Source organism: Abramis brama (genome assembly GCF_963993115.1).
Source record: "Abramis brama genome assembly, chromosome: 2".
NCBI classification, from domain to species: Eukaryota; Metazoa; Chordata; class Actinopteri; order Cypriniformes; family Leuciscidae; genus Abramis; species Abramis brama.
Window position 1 is genome coordinate 65,380,938 of NC_139964.1, and position 16,069 is coordinate 65,397,006.

At 38.0% G+C, this 16,069-nt stretch overlaps 1 protein-coding gene and 1 long non-coding RNA gene across 3 annotated transcripts; one reads left to right on the forward strand and one right to left on the reverse strand.

The window, feature by feature from the left end:
- The first annotated feature begins 554 nt into the window (after window positions 1–554).
- LOC311071505 (gamma-glutamylaminecyclotransferase C-like) lies at window positions 555–15,884 on the forward strand. Of its 2 annotated transcripts, XR_014603879.1 has the most exons (3): window positions 555–671; window positions 13,945–14,693; window positions 14,733–15,884. XR_014603879.1 is itself a non-coding variant. In XM_084095892.1 (2 exons), exons 1-2 carry the CDS (start codon window positions 648–650, stop codon window positions 14,443–14,445), a joined length of 525 nt encoding a protein of 174 aa, XP_083952018.1. In that variant the 5' UTR covers window positions 557–647; the 3' UTR covers window positions 14,446–15,884. The 2 variants fall into 2 exon arrangements, 1 of the variants encoding a protein (XP_083952018.1); XM_084095892.1 differs by having other exon boundaries at window positions 557–671; window positions 13,945–15,884.
- Window positions 678–6,951, reverse strand: LOC311071522. The gene is made up of 3 exons (XR_014603889.1): window positions 6,524–6,951; window positions 5,965–6,127; window positions 678–3,764 (listed from the first exon to the last, which is right to left on the reverse strand). It is a non-coding gene; the product is annotated as an uncharacterized lncRNA (long non-coding RNA).
- Window positions 15,885–16,069: the final 185 nt, after the last annotated feature.

The window sequence follows — 16,069 nt, forward strand, 5'->3', positions numbered from 1 at the left end:
TGTGTAGTTTGACAAATTAGAAATCTATAAACTACTATATCTTGTTGCCTGTCTCTATAGTAAACCTTTGCAAATAAAGTTGTAAATGTGAAACATTTTGTAATTTTAAATTAATAACTATCAGTATTAGTAAATACATTTTCTTATAAAACACAACATTTGTATTGAATAATTACATATTATTATAATAGTAATTCAGTGTCAATTGAAGTGTATTAAAATATATTTAAATATTAGTAAGTTGTAATACTTTTAGTTTTAATATTGTTTAGTGTACTGCGTTTCAATATTTCAGAAATATTAATATTGTAACATTTTAATAGTAGTAGTAGTAGTAGTACTAGTACTCATAAATAATGATGCTTGGTTGATCTAATGTTGATCTGATTTGTCATAGACGCATGAATATGGCGGACTCGTTGACATATAGCAGCAATGAGGATTGACGTCTGTTTATTATGTCTGTGTAAATTCTACTGTTTGAAATAGAAATAGAAAGTATCTTTAAACCAAACCCCGCCCATCGCCACGTGACATGTCATTTCCTTATTTTCATAATTTGGAAGGCGGAAGTAGCGAATACACTGTAGGCTGTCAGTTCAGTTGACCTGTTTATCCAAAGTTTAGTCAAAGTTTAATCTGTATAAATGAAAGGATTTGGATTATTAGCGGTAAGAAAGACATTTTCTTCTCTTTTAGATGTTTATTTGATGGAGAAGAAGGTGAAGTGTTTTAAATGAGACATTTTGAAAACATCGAGCAACGGATGCATCATCGTATCATAACGGTTGTTGTTCAGTTTTCATCTAAACTGCAGTCTGATCATCTTCAGTTTTAAATGGAGATTATGACAACTTGGTTTCCGTACTACAGGATAAAACCCTTTCCTTACAAGTTTTTGTGACTGTTGCAATACAAATGTTTTATATATTTGTAAGGAATATATCTGCATTTTTGTATAATTTTATAATGTACTATATCAGTGAGAAAAAATATATATTTGTGGTGTTTTTCCTGCTTCAAATTGGATACTATAACATAACAATAAAAATTTTAATTAATTTTAAAATTATTGAATTTTTAAAGGTTTGTTGCCTCAAGTCAACATTGTACCACAACGGACAAATTGAAACATTTTACATTTTCAGGTAGAAAAAAAGAAATATATTTATTGAAAACATCAATTTATTTAACCAGACACTTGAACAAACACATTTATCCAGTTTTTAATGTATTCAGGGATTAAAGTTCTCCGTCGCTACGACGGATTTCCGTTAATTGCAGCAGGTCTATGACGGATTTCCGTCAATATGGTTCCAGTCTGTCCTTAATGTCTTAAATTCACTTTTAATAATTTTAAGGCCGTAAATAGGATTTCATTTCTCAAAAAGTGTAATAAATGTCTTAATTTTAGTTTGAATAGGTCTTAAATTAAGGAAAGACGAGGTGTATCTATTCACCCTACTGAGGGGGATGTGATCAAAGCCTGGAGAAGAGCAAAAGCACGTTCCTCTCTCCATTCTAAGCGTTCTGTAATCACTTCGCTCATGGTCCACTCCGGGTTTTCAATTACCGCTCACGGAAAGTGCATGTCAGGCTACAGTTGCGCGCTGAGTTAGAATAACTATATTTCAGTTACCATGGACACACTTATAATGCAGGTAGGGCTAGGCGATATATCGATATAAAAAATATATCGATATATTTTTGAAATGCGATATGGAATTAGACCATATCGCATATATCGATATAGTTTGCGCTGTAATCCTTGCTCCCCGCGCCTCCGCTCCTCCTTTTCCACTCTGCATGCGTGTTTATTAGAGCATGTTATGAGAGGCGAATCATGACTACTTCAGAAAACCCAGCACAATAGGAACTACCAGGCAGTGACATGAGTATACGCTGAAATATAGTTTTTCACCTCAGAAAAACGGACTTTCTTGTCCTGTCAGCCGTTATACTGTTCTCGTAGCGCACACTCAATTGCACGCGCAAATGCTGCGGCGCGTGCTGTATCGCCTCACTGATCAAGCTAGTGCAAAAGAAACTACGAGCATGCAACGCCGTTACGTTGTAAATTACCCGAAATAAAAGTAATGCAGGGATGATTTTCATTCTATTCACCAGGAGCAGTTTCCATGTTTCATTAACAGTTATTGTTAATATTGTGTATTCGCCATGGTAACTGTCGTTTCCATATTAACCCCAAAATGCCACGATTTTTCTTTGTATTATTTTTTATATTTTTAAATGACTGTAGTGGCTCATACCAACTTTGTATTAACAAAAACTAGTTTGGGACTGCTATTTAATAGCTTTAGTATAGGCCTAATGTTTATTTATTACTAGTCTTTATATTCTTACAATTTATGTTAAGTAAAGGGGAAAAGTACTTGTGTGTGTTAACAAATTTTGTGTTAACGTGTTATAATTTGCCTATATATAATATTTTCCCCTTTACTTAACGAAAGTTTAAGTAAAGGGGAAGGCTTAGCGAAATGGGGGGAGAATGGCAAGCCTTTTAGTTTGTGGACTAAAAAAATCTAACAGCCAGGTACGTGTCTTTGCACAGTATGTCACAGGAGACTTCAATATGGCAATAATGGCAAAAAAGTGCTAGGTCACCATCAATCAGAAGCTAGTCACAATGCTGCCGTTCGTGCTCTACAGTAGCCTACACTGTAAACCCGGATAAGTAGAATTTACTTAAAAAAACCAAGGTAACTCGTTGCCTTAAAATTTTTAAGTAATGAAGCATTAGTTGAATAAGTGAAATGGACTACGTTCAATGTACTTAAGCCCATAATGGAATGGAATAGAACATTTAAGTTGAATGTACTTATAACCGAGTTAAAGTAACTGAAGATACTTAGTTTAAACAATCATCCTCCACCCATTTATTTAACTCAGCTTGTTAAGTAAGCATTACTCCATTACCAATTCAACTAAATTGTATATTCTAACGTACCCAACTTAACTTTTAGCTCCTGAAACTCAAAATATCTTTCAATAAATAGAGCCATGTAAAATATTTTGCCATTGCCAGCCACATACTGTATTTTTACAGCACTAGCACAGTAAAAAGCATTTATAGTACTCCACTGGAATTACCAAATACAGTATATACCACATACTTTTACAATATTAAACTTGTATACAGCAATAAATTGTATTTTACAGGGAATGCTGCTTTTATAATTACATAATTAAAATATTATATGTTAAGGTTTCATAAGAGTAGCCATACTAGGAAAAAGAAAACAACATTTTCTGGGTTTTAAAACATTTATTTTGGTTAAAAGCAAAGATCAGAAAATTGCCTTCTGTGAACATGTTGGCTGAATTTTTTTTAAACATAAAATGCAATTTTAACACTTTAACAACAAACAGGTAACACTTAGCGCTTAATTAAAGGGATAGTTCATCCAAAAATTTTAATTAGCCCATGATTTACTCACCCTCAAGTCATCCTAGGTCTATACGACATTCTTCTTTCAGACGAATACAATTGGAGCTATATTAAAAATGCCCTGGCTCTTCCAAGCTTTATAATGGCAGTGAATTGCTGTTTCTGTTCTGAAGTCCATAAAAGTGCAAAGGAAATCCCATTCAAAGTCTGCAAGTTTTCGCAGAAGTGAGGAAACCTGTAGGCTTTCTGTGGTGTTCTTGTTTTGCACAACTTGGCCAGCTTTCTTTGAAGTTACTTGTCCTTTCTTTGTTTTTGATCCACGTTCAGGATTGATGTGAAGAAAGCGTCTAAAAGGCTGAAAAGAAAGAAAAAAAAACAATGAAATATTATGGACTGAGTTTATATATTTTGACAGAGATAGACAGCACAAAAGATGTGTAAATAAAAACCAGATATCGGTTTTAACGACTAGTTTGTTTGGATAAAACTGAACAACATGAAAAAAAAAGCAATGTTGGATGTTGTGATCAATAACTGATATTTTTTCTGCCCGGGTTAAAATACATCAACTCAATGTGTCTGTTTACATGTGCACTGTCATAATAAATACTACTAACTAAACTTTTGAAAGTGGGGTTGCCAGATTTAAAGTTTTATTCTACAACTTTTGTCTACTCATCACCCAGCTCATTAACAATATCATCCCCTCATCAGGTCCCATCAGAGTATCAGTGGAAAGGCAGCCATAGACTCTCAGTTTATATAGAGCACACATTGCCAAAATCCAGCCCAAACCTTTGTGACAGAAATAATTTAACTTTAATTGCAAGCCTTGCAATGTGAATTGCATACATGACTACATGATAATGTTAAACATGATATTTACCAGACTAAAATGCATGTTTGCACCCAAAAATGAAAATTCTGTCATTATTACTCACCCTCAAGACTTTCGTTCATCTTCGGGACACAAATTAAGATATTTTTGATGAAATCTGGGAGGTTTCTGTCCCTCCATTGACATCAATGTCATTGCAACTGTCAAAGCCCAGAAAGGTGGTAAAAACATCAGTAAATAGTACATATAACTACAGTGGTTCAACCTTAATATTATGAAGTGACGAGAATACTTTTTGTGTGCAAAATAACCCCAAAATAACGACATTGTTGAATAATCTCTTCTTTTCCATGTCATTCTCCTACACTGTTGACGTAGTGCAAGCCAGTGCAGCGCTTATGGGTTCTATATCAGAATGTAGGCTCACTATTGGCTAGCTCTTGGGTCATCACACACGACCAGAGTTGGCCAATAATAAGCCTACGTTCTGACGTAGAACCCAGAAGCGCTGCACTGGCTTTTTTTCAAGGCTTGCACCTAGAAATCTAAAACAGGGTTTACATTCTCGAGCCACCAGACACATCCGTTTTGTGCAGATTAGTGGGCCGGAACGCGTTAAAGGATAACTCTTGCCAAAACGCAACCTCTTTTTGTTAATCTACCCGAGGCAAACTTTCGTTTAAAAGCATAATTAGGATGGAAACGCCAATTTTAAGTTTGACCGTATTTTCGTTTTCGGTCAAATTGCCTTTTGAATGTGAGTGCTTGGGGCACGACTATTATAGCATCAAAAATAGCTATTTTTAAAACACTAAGAAGGCTCGACACAACATGAAACTTTACTGGAAGTGTCACCAGGGGCTCTACACATGAACTCCAGCATTGAGAACATTGTTTGTTTACACAGTTTACTAAAAAGAAAGATTTTGAACAACTCACTGATGCTGTCCGCCGGCATTTTGACGGTCAAAAATAGTCTAATAAATTTATTCTAGAGCTGCTGTAAAGCCTAAACAATCTATGTTACTGTACTTTCCTATTATCACTGTAAAGCTGCTTTGAAACAATCTATATTGTTAAAGCACTATATAAATGAAGGTGACTTGACACTGTTTACACTACGTCAACAGCGTAGGAGAATGACGAGAAAGAGTAGAGATTGTTGAATAATGACGTTATTTTGTTTTTGTGCACAAAAGATATTCTCATCGCTTCATAATATTAAGGTTGCACCACTGTAGTTACATAGATTATTTAAACGATGTTTTGACTACCTTTCTGGGCCTTGAAAGTTGCAAAGACGTTGCTGTCTATGGGTGGTTCAGAAACCTCTCAGATTTCATCAAAAATATCTTAATTTGTGTTCTGAAGATGAACGAAGGTCTTACAGGTTTGGAAGAATTGGTTAGTAATTAATGACAGAATTTTCACTAATCATTTAACTGAAAACAACTTGCACTGACATATCTTAAAAAATGTGACTGCCACTGTTTTGTCTCAAGATGCACACCAGTAATGTTTTTTTTTTATTAGACATTTTTATAAAAGTTGCTTAAATATCCTAATTTTATTAAGGCCTAGACCTGGCTTAAGCTAAGCCCAGTATGGAAACCATGGCCATATTGTTTATACCAGTAGTCAGCTTAATAAATACTGTCAAGACAAGTCACAATTCAGTCCAATATTTATATGAATGGCAAATATGTCAATGACTAACCTCTGAACAAACTCAAGGTGCTGCCTCTTCCTATACTGCAAGCTGAAGTTATAGGAGGAGGCAAACAGCGCTGCCAGGCCAGTGATGAAGATGCTGTGATCCTTTCCACACACACCTTGACCTTACAAACGTAATATCCAGCACTGGTCGCATAGAGATTGACCTGTAATTGAAAAAATAAAAATAAAAATTAATTAATAAATAATATTAATAATTAAAATAACTAGTGTGAGTTTCACTGTGGTTCGATGTAGTTGTCTATTCATATTTTTATGAATTAAATTTTTCACCTAAACATTAAAATTGATTAGGGTTAGAACGTTAAAAGCACTGGCATATTATTTTGCTTGTTTTAAGCATAAACTCACTTAATTTTGACTTATTCTTTCAGAAAACAAGACAATTTTTACTTGTCTATTAAATGCTTCTTCATGTAAGAATTTTAGATATCTGGACTGGAAACAAGAAAAAAACACTAATTAAGAAAAACATATTTTGCAGTGGGGTGAGTAAATGATGGCTTTTCATTTTAGATTAAAACTACCCAATGTTTACATACCAAGCAATATAAAGTGTGGACTCTCTGGCAAGTGTAGATTGCTGGATATCAGCTTTGCAAATTCCTGAAACAATTTTTAAAAAGGACAGCACAGCCATGATCAACAAAACCAAAACATAAAACATATTACAGATTAATGAGATTTGTTGAATAATCTCTACTTATCTGCTTTAAGGATAACACCGTCTAACTTCTCTTTGAATGGTGGGAGTAGTTGTAGGACCATGGCGTGGCAATCAGGAATACTACATTTAAAAACAACATTAGGAACATGGATTTTCTTGTGCTAGCAAAATTCTGACAACGATTCAAAAGCACGATCACATAACTGACAGCATTATTTCTTTATTTTTTTACCACATAGATAGACTATAACTGTAACACTACTTAAAAGCACTTACATTAGCACTGGATTGTCATCAGATTGCAATGCCTGAAACGAAAAAAATATATGTATATATATATATATCAAAAGCGTGTCATGCAAATAACATGGTAAATGCATAGACTGTAAAAAATAGGGTAAATGTTGCCTATTAGGCTATGTGAAATGTCGAAGTTAACGTTAACTGTTACAGTTACTTGGTAAACAACAGAGTGAATGCTTGCGAGGCCGCGGTACAAACCGCGTTCGCAAAATCAAACCAAATACGTGGAAACAATGTAGAAATGCGAACGCAAAAATATATATACTGGCTTACCGTATCACTCAGTTGAACAATTTTCCCATCTTCTCAAACTCTAAATCCCACTTATCGTTACAGGCACAGGTTAGATTATTCAGATGATTCTTCCATCCATCTTCATGTAACGTTAATGTCGTCCATTTTCTGCTGCGCCTCAGGCAACTAACTGTTAGCTACTGTTTGAAACACGAACCGAAGCTCACAAAATCTTAAAAATTGCTCACAGATTCGCAGACACTGTTTATCTTGATAGGCTAACATGAATGATTATTCTGTTCAGTTGAATGAATCTCGCTGACAAATCAAGTTTGCCTGTAGTAGTGTCTGCTCGCGTCACATTTGAACTGAATTGAGCGCGAAAGAAATCAATCCCACAATGCAATACCTTTTCAGTATGATACTGTATTACGAATTTATCGGGTTGAAAACAGAAATGTGCTGTATATTTACAGCTGTTCTGTAAAAGATACAGCCTAATACTAGCTGTATTATGGAAATGCACTACAATTCTGTAGGAAATTAGCAGTAAATTTACAAATGGTTACAGTGGACACAACAATAACGTCCAGAAATCACGAACTTACCCGTGACTCCATCTGGAAAATAATTCGCGATTTCGTATTTTGTTTTTGACCCTCTGTCTGAACATACTGTTGGACAGGCAAAACTTGGTGATATTAAGTTGTTTGAGCTCAAACACATAATTACAATAAGATAGGCCATTAAAAAGTACAGTTTACTCAGAATTCATAATTAATGTAAAGAAATGACACATGTTTAAGTAATACAAACTCAGTTTGTTTGAGTAGAAACTACTGATTGGACTTAAAAACTCAATTACAATAAGAAAGGACAAGAAAAAGTTCAGCTTAATCAGAATTAACAAGTAATGTCAATAAATTAGACACATTTAAGTAATATGAACTCAATCTCTTTGAGTTGAATCAAAATCTGGGTTTACAGTGTACATGCTCCCTGCCTCGTTTTCATAGATTAAAATAGTTTTTAAAATATGCCTACTGGCAATATTAAAGCGGTTTAAAACGTCTCCCCTTAAAACGCTATTGGTCTCGACTATGTAAAAAGTTAAAGGAATATGACTTGGCCTAAAAAAAAATTTCAGTCAGAAGAATTTTTTTCACTTTAATCCCTGTGTATTACATATTTCATATCTAATAAAAAGTAACATTTCATATCCAACTATTGCTCTCAGGCAACATTGTACAATAGTGGAACACAAGTATTACCAAACCATCATATCATCAAATTATCATATCAAGTTACCATATTCATATTAACCCTTCAGGATTCACTATGTCACTATGACCTCCTCTTTCTCACCCTCATCAACTGGCAGTTTTCTTATAGCCTACCTTTTTTAGGTATCATAATATGTGCAGATATAATGTGAGTTATAAGTGCATTACAAAATCATGCAAAAATGCAAGTATATTTAGATAATCCTCACTCTTTTCCTTGCAAATATAATATATTTATGTCCAACCTATATGCCTGGCATGGCCTTAAAGGGATAGTTCACCCAAAAATGAAAATTCTGCCATCATTTACTCACCCTCAAGTTGTTTCAAACCTGTATGAATTTATTTTTTTTCTGCTGAACACAAAAGAAGATATTTTGTAAAATGTCTGTTACCAAACAGTTGATGGTCCCCATTGACTTCCATAGTATTTTTTTTTCCTACTATGGAAGTCAATGGGGTCCATCAACTGTTTGGTTATAGACAAATATGGAGCCATGTGACCTGTACTGAAACAAGGCACAAAATGGACCTCTGTGGGTCATGTTACCACTTTATTGCACTTTCATTGATTAGTATTTGAGTTCCTTTCCCCTGAGAAGGGTTTGACCAATAAATGGATGTCTCATTTTATTAAAAATAAACTAAAATAGACTGTTGCCTGGAGGCAACACCGTACCATAGAGGGTTCAAATGCATATAGATAAAAAAAACTTTCATTATGATAAAGAACTGCAATATCAGGTGAGCCCGATAGAAATCAAAAACAAAAAGATGTTTTGTTGTTTTTTGGTGTCTGAGGCAGGAGCTGTAAAGGCTCCGCCCTCTTCTGGAAAGGGGGCGGAGCAGCAGCTCATTTGCATTTAAAGATACACACATGAAACAGCTTGTTTTTGCTTCCACTCAAAAATGGGCTTTTACATCATGGTATAATAATTTATCTGATTTGAACTGAAACTTCATAGACATATGCTGGGGACACCGGAGATGTGTATTACATCTTGTAAAAAGGGGCATAATAGGTCCCCTTTAATTGCTAGGAATATAAAATGTCATTCAAGTTAAATTTATTTCTCTTGTCCACAGACCAGTGAGTAACCAGTCCGAAAAACCAACCAAAATCATTTAAAATACATCTATATATTATATAGGTGGCTGCATATATGAAAAAAAACCCACCTAACCTTCTAACAAAAGGTTTCTCAGCTGTTTTTTTTTGTAGTATTAGGTGTCCTTAAAACATAGTAAAAGTTTACCTAAGTTTGACCACTAGAAATGTGTAATTTTCAAGATGGCATCCAAGATGGGCAGGAAGCCCTTAAAATGTCCTAACTCCTTCATTATTTGACCTAGTCACGTAATCTTGGTGCCTAACTCCATGTTTTCTGGGTCTATGAATCCATTGGACTTGTCTAAATTGCACTGACATGATTACATACTTATGGAATACATGATATTGTGAGATAACTGTAAGGTTTTATCTTTGTTTGGGGTGAACCAGAGATGTAAACGATTTAGCCTATGTCATGTAACTCCTACTCAGTGCGTGTTTTTGGACAAATTTTTTGCTAAAACACAGACTTGACATTCAATGTAAAAGTTATTGCACCCAAAAGTAACTTAAATTGGAGTTGTATAACTTTGATCATAAACAACTCTGAATTAGCCCGAACAGATGCCTGTCTGTGAACCCTCTAAAATGGTCACTCATTTCAATTTGAATAAGATAATACATATGTAATGCATCCTCTATAGATGTTTTTGAGTATAAAGGTGGCATTATACAGTACTAAACCTCAGTTTTAGTAAAATTCAGGTAAACCTTCAGACTTAAACCGTGGTTTCTTTAGTCGCTAGACTCGCTACTTCCTTGTCCGAAAGAAGGATGGGGTCGGCGCCCGATTTTGGACCTGCGTCGTCTGAATTTTCCCTTTACAAAGGGAAGTTCAAGATGCTGACGTTGAAAACTATCCTGACGCAGATTCGAACAGGGGACTGGTTCGTCACCATGGACCTGACGGACGCCCATTACCACATCCAGGTCATTCCAAGGCACAGGAAGTTCCACCGGTTCACCTTTGGGGGAAAGACGTATCAGTATCAGGTCCTTCCATTTGGTCTAGCTCTGGCTCTGCGGACGACGTTCTCCAAGTGCATGGATGCAATTCTGATCCCCTTGAGGCTCCAGGGTATCCGTGTGCTAAATTATCTAGATGACTGGCTCATTCCAGAGAGTTGGTGTGTCATCACAGGGACGTCCTTCTCCACCATCTCCGGTCTCTTGGTCTCAGGTTGAATGCTCAGAAGAGTGTCTTAACTCCTTCTCAGCAGACCACTTTCCTGGATGCCTAACTCGATTCTCTCTTGATACAGGCCCGTCTGGCCCTTGCTCGAGCTTCCAGTCTCTGTGCGTGCTTGGCCTGTTTCACGCTCGACCATCATGTAGCGGTGGGCATATGTCGCAGGCTTCTGGGGCTCATGGCAGCAGCCTTTCCTGTGCTGCCCTTGGGTCTCCTTCATATGAGACCATTCCTGTGGTTGATGAAACTCAGGGGCATCAGCCATTCTTGTCCTGCCTTCCGCCTGCTGAGAGTGTTGCGCAGTTGCCTTCGCGCTTTTTGGAGGTGGAAAGACTCCCCCTTTTTACTTCAGGGGGTCAAGATGGGTGTAGTTTGCCGTCACCAGGTTGTCACGACGGACGCCTCTTTGACTGGTTGGGGTGCGTTCTTCGAGGGCAGACCAGCGTGCAGTGTTTGGACAGGCGTTTGCCTCAAGTTGCAAGCCGTCTCTCTGGCACTGGATCATTTTCTCCCAGCCCTGATGGGCCGTCATGTCATTGTCAGGACGGACAACGTGGCAGTGGTGTCCCATATAAATCGCCAAGGAGGCTCACGCTCGCGCACCCTCGACAGGCATGCGCACCGCCTCCTCTGGGCTCAAAACAGGTTTCTTTCGCTGAGAGCAGTTCACGTTCCAGGGGACCTGAACGTCACAGTGGCTCAAATTTGGAGCATGTTCGGCGAGGCGGAAGTGGACCTCTTTGCATCACAGAGCTCGACACAGTGCCACCTGTGGTTTTCCCTGTCTCATCCGACGCTTCTGGGGATAGATGCCCTCACTCATCCATGGCCGGAGTTGAGACTGTATGCATTCCCTCCCGTCAAGCTAATCCCTGCAGTCCTATGCAGAGTGTGAAATCCGCCTCCTTCTGGTAGCCCCATTCTGGTCATCCCAGACGTGGTTCTCGGAACTGAGCTCCCTGGTGGAGGGGTCCCCTTGGCAGATTCCTTTCAGGAGAGATCTGCTGTCTCAGCTTCAGGGCAGGATTTGGTAACGCCAAATTATGTCCCATTGACAACGCTCGTGCACCTTCTACTAGACGGCTGTATTACTCTAAGTGGAAGGTTTTTGAGCCTTGGTGTTCGGCTCATGCAGTGGACCCAGTCAGCTGCCCGGTCGGTTCATTGCTGGAATTCCTGCAGGATAAATTTGTGGCTGGAGCAGCTGCTACCACCTTGAAAGATTATGTTGCGCCTATCGCTGTGGCGCATGTCGTCTCAGTTTTTTGTATGTTTTGGGGCTGGCCGCCTCCAAGCACAGAATATCTCACTGGGTGACGCAATTTCCATGGCTTATGAGGTGCAGAAGCTTCCTTCACCTCTGGTCATTAAAGCTCACTCTACTAGGAGTATCGCGTCCTCCCAGGCTCTTTTCAAGGGAGATCCATTAGAGCAGAGGTCTTCAATCCTGCTCCTGGACACCAATTTTATCATCACTACATTGGTTACCTATAAAGTTCCGTATTAATTACAAGGTATTGCTACTGACTTATAAAGCCCTAAACGGCTTAGCTCCAGTCTATTTAACCGATCTTCTATCGCCCTATAATCCATCGCTCTATAAGATCACTAAATTCGAGGCTTTTGCTCATACCTAGGCTATCTAGGTCCACCAAAGGAGGGAGAGCATTTTCACATTTAGCTCCAAAACTCTGGAATAGTCTTCCTGATACTGTTCGTTGCTCAGACTCGCTCTCCCAGTTTGGAACTAGATTAAAGACGCATCTCTTCAGCCAGGCATTCATATAATACTTAATCTTACAGTTAAATCCGGCCTCTAGTTCATAAACGCCAGAGGAGAACTGGCCCCCGACTGAGCCTGGGTTCTCCCAAGGTTTTTTTTTCTCCATTAGGTCACCTGATGGAGTTTTTCGGTTCCTTGCCACTGTTGCCTTTGGCTTGCTCAGTTGGGGATATGGGGATATTTAATTTAATTAATCAATCAACATTACTATTGATCAGCATTACCAAACGTGGACATTTCCACTAGAAACAAACATTGATGTATTGTTTTAATTTAATACTGTGAAGCTGCTTTGATACAATCTGTATTGTGACAAGCGCTATATAAAAATAAAACTTAACTGGAGGGCCCCTGTCCTGCAGAGTTTAGTTCCAACCTGCTTCAGCAAACCTGCCTTTGAATATTCAAGCGATTCTGAAGAGCTTGATGAGCTGATTCAGGTGTGTTTGATTAGGGTTTGAACTAAACTTTGCAGGACAGTGGCCCTCCAGGAGCAGGAATGAAGCAGAGGATATTTGTGTAGCGGCAGGTTGGTCCTCTCCGCACACTTTTATTAGGTTTTACAACTTGGATTTAAATGCGACCCCTGGTCCCCGGGTTCTTTCTGTATGAACTGGTCGCCTAGGTCCTAGAGACTGGTCTAGCAAAAAAAAAACAAATTGATAGGAAAATTCCTTATTGGGCCAGATCCGGCAGCACTTAGCTTGGCGTGTGTGGTATATCGTTCCCATTGCGTCATTGCTACGCAGCGTCGAATGAACCTATGAAAGAGAACGTCTCGGAGATGCCGAAGGAGCTTCTTCTTCATCGGTGGAAAATCTGAGGAGCAGATGGCGCGTTCACTGTATAAGAGTGAGTGACGTAGCCCCGCTGAGGAGGCGCCCGCGCCATCAGCCAATGAATTGGTGTGATTCTATACGGGTTCAGACAATCAGTACATGTCTTGATGTGGCAGCCCTGTTTTGACTAATTTTACAGTACCACACATGTTCAAATTAATTTATTCTTTATTGGAACCAAAAGAATGGTTATGAACCAGGCAAAATGATATGAGAAAGGAGAAATATGCAATTACTTAAGGGAAATTTTACTTAATAATTGTACTTGTTATCACTTATCCATCATGCAAATATGTTAATTAGAATATTACATGGCACCAGTATTCCTGGTCTAGGAGGAATACAAAGGAGTAATGGTCATTTTAAGGACCTGACGGCCGCCATCTTGAAAATGGGTCAAACTTTGGTAAACTTTTAGTATGTTTTTTAGTACATCTGATACTACTGTAAAACACTGAGAAACCTTTTGTTAGAATTTTTTTTGGGGTCAAGCCATATTTGCAGCTGATTAATATAGATTTTGAATCATAATGAAGTGTCTCTTTCACCCACAGATCATTGTTAGTGTCTTTCCCGTGGTGCACTTGACTAAAGTCTTTGTGTACGGGACGCTAAAGAGAGGCCAGCCCAATTACTTCAGGATGATGGATCATGCCAACGGTCAGGCCAAGTTCCTGGCTCATGCTTGCACCGTGGACCGATACCCGCTCGTGATCGCAACCGAAGACAACATCCCCTTCCTCCTGAATGTCCCCGGGACGGGTCAGCGCGTTCACGGAGAGATCTACAGAGTGGACCAGAAGATGCTGAATTTCCTGGACAAGTTTGAAGAGTGTCCACAGATGTACCAGCGCAGACTCATCCGGCTGGAGGTGCAGGACGGGCCCGGTGGAGGAGAACACACACTGGAGTCTGGAAGTAGCGTCAAGGCCTTTGTGTACAGCACAGAAACATATGAACCCGATTGGCTCCAAAAAACAACATATAAGAGTTATGATGCTTACGGTGATCACGGGCTGCACTATGTGTGTCGCGAAGAAAGATGCCCTGAGTAACTGCTGGAGTAACATTTACCAGGGTTTTACCACACCTACCAGTGTCACGTTAACTGAATTTACCATTCAAGCATTTTACAACAAAGAGAGGCTGTAGAGCAGGGGTGTTAAACTCAGTTCCTGGAGGGCCACAGCCCTACAGAGTTTTGTTCAACACACACTCACCTGCAGTTTTCAAATAAGCCTGAAGGACTTGATCAGCTGATCAGGTGTGTTTAATTAGGGTTGAAGCTAAACTCTGCAGGGCTGTGGCCCTCCAGGAACTGAGTTTGACACCCCTGCTGTAGAGCATTGTTTATTTAAGTGTTTGTTTTTTTTGTTCCGTTATGACAGTGAGATTATTAGCACAAAAAAAAAAATAAAAAAAAATAAAGGGCTCATAAAAGGCCATTTTTGTACAAGTTAATATGATTCTTTAGGGTCTAAATGAAAAGTTTGTAATATACTTCAATTAAAAAATCTCATTAGTATTGTAAGAAAACATTTTACTTGGTCAAAAAGTGCATGTGTCTTTAAATGATAATGAGCTTTGCTCACCCCACCCCTCTGTTCTGTGGGGCGTTTTGACACATCACACGTGGAGTGTTGCCTTGACAACAATTGAGGGAATATTTTGGAGTAAGAATGGCAGCGGGAGTCTCTGAGGACACATCTGTGCAACCTATCAATTTGAACCGGAGTCAAGATGACGGCACATTTCAGTACAATCAACTTGTAAAAGTGCATGTGCCATTATATGACCCCTTTAAATGTTTAAAATGTATTATGAAAGAGTATTAGTTTTTGAGTGGTTTTGGTCCTCATATTCACATTTCTCAGGGAATCTTCCAGTCATAACAGAGTTTCACATGGTGACGTTGCAATTTTGCTTCCAGATATTTTAGCAAATTAATGAGGAATTACTGCATACATATTTGGAGAGAGAAAACAAAATCCTGAAATCTATATCACCTTATTACAGTAGGCTACTGTATATTATTATCCGCTATGTAAAATGTAATTAGAAGATGTGATCATTTCTGTAGACATTGTTTTTTTAAATCTGTGTGTTTTACATTTACACTTAAAACCATCACTGGCAGTTTCTGTAAAGTTAATTTAGCACTGAAAGTGTGTTTAATTTTAGGCACTTGGCAAGTGTTCATTTTGGCCGGTGGGTGTTAATGTGGTATCAGATCATGGCATTATTAATTTAATGCTGTGGAATATAGTTGAACAGCACTGTGGTTTACTTTATTACCATGTTTACTGGGCAAATTTAAATATTCAAAGGTAATTCAACTGTAAAAAGAAATAAGAACAATCTTAGAAATATATATATATATATATATAATATTAAGGAATTTTGATTAAATACATAGTGCAAACATATAATATAAAATCTGTACATATGCTGTAGATGTGTTTTCTAAATTGCACTTTAAAAATAAAATGAATAAATTCAAAATGTTTTCATTTTTTTTTTAAATCAATGTGAATAACAACAAATGCACATCCCATATATATATTAATTCATTGAACATGAATTTGACATTTTAGGACATGGACACTGACACGCATAAAGTCCGCTGTGTAACACCAGTTAAACCCAATCTCGATCATTACCTGGCGGCCACGACCACAG

Bases quoted from the DNA above. Each gene is read 5' to 3' on its own strand.
- LOC311071505 (XM_084095892.1), top strand. From the start codon at position 648: ATGAAAGGATTTGGATTATTAGCG. The intron at 672-13,944 runs GTAAGAAAGACA...TTTCACCCACAG, and splicing joins AAGGATTTGGATTATTAGCG to ATCATTGTTAGTGTCTTTCC.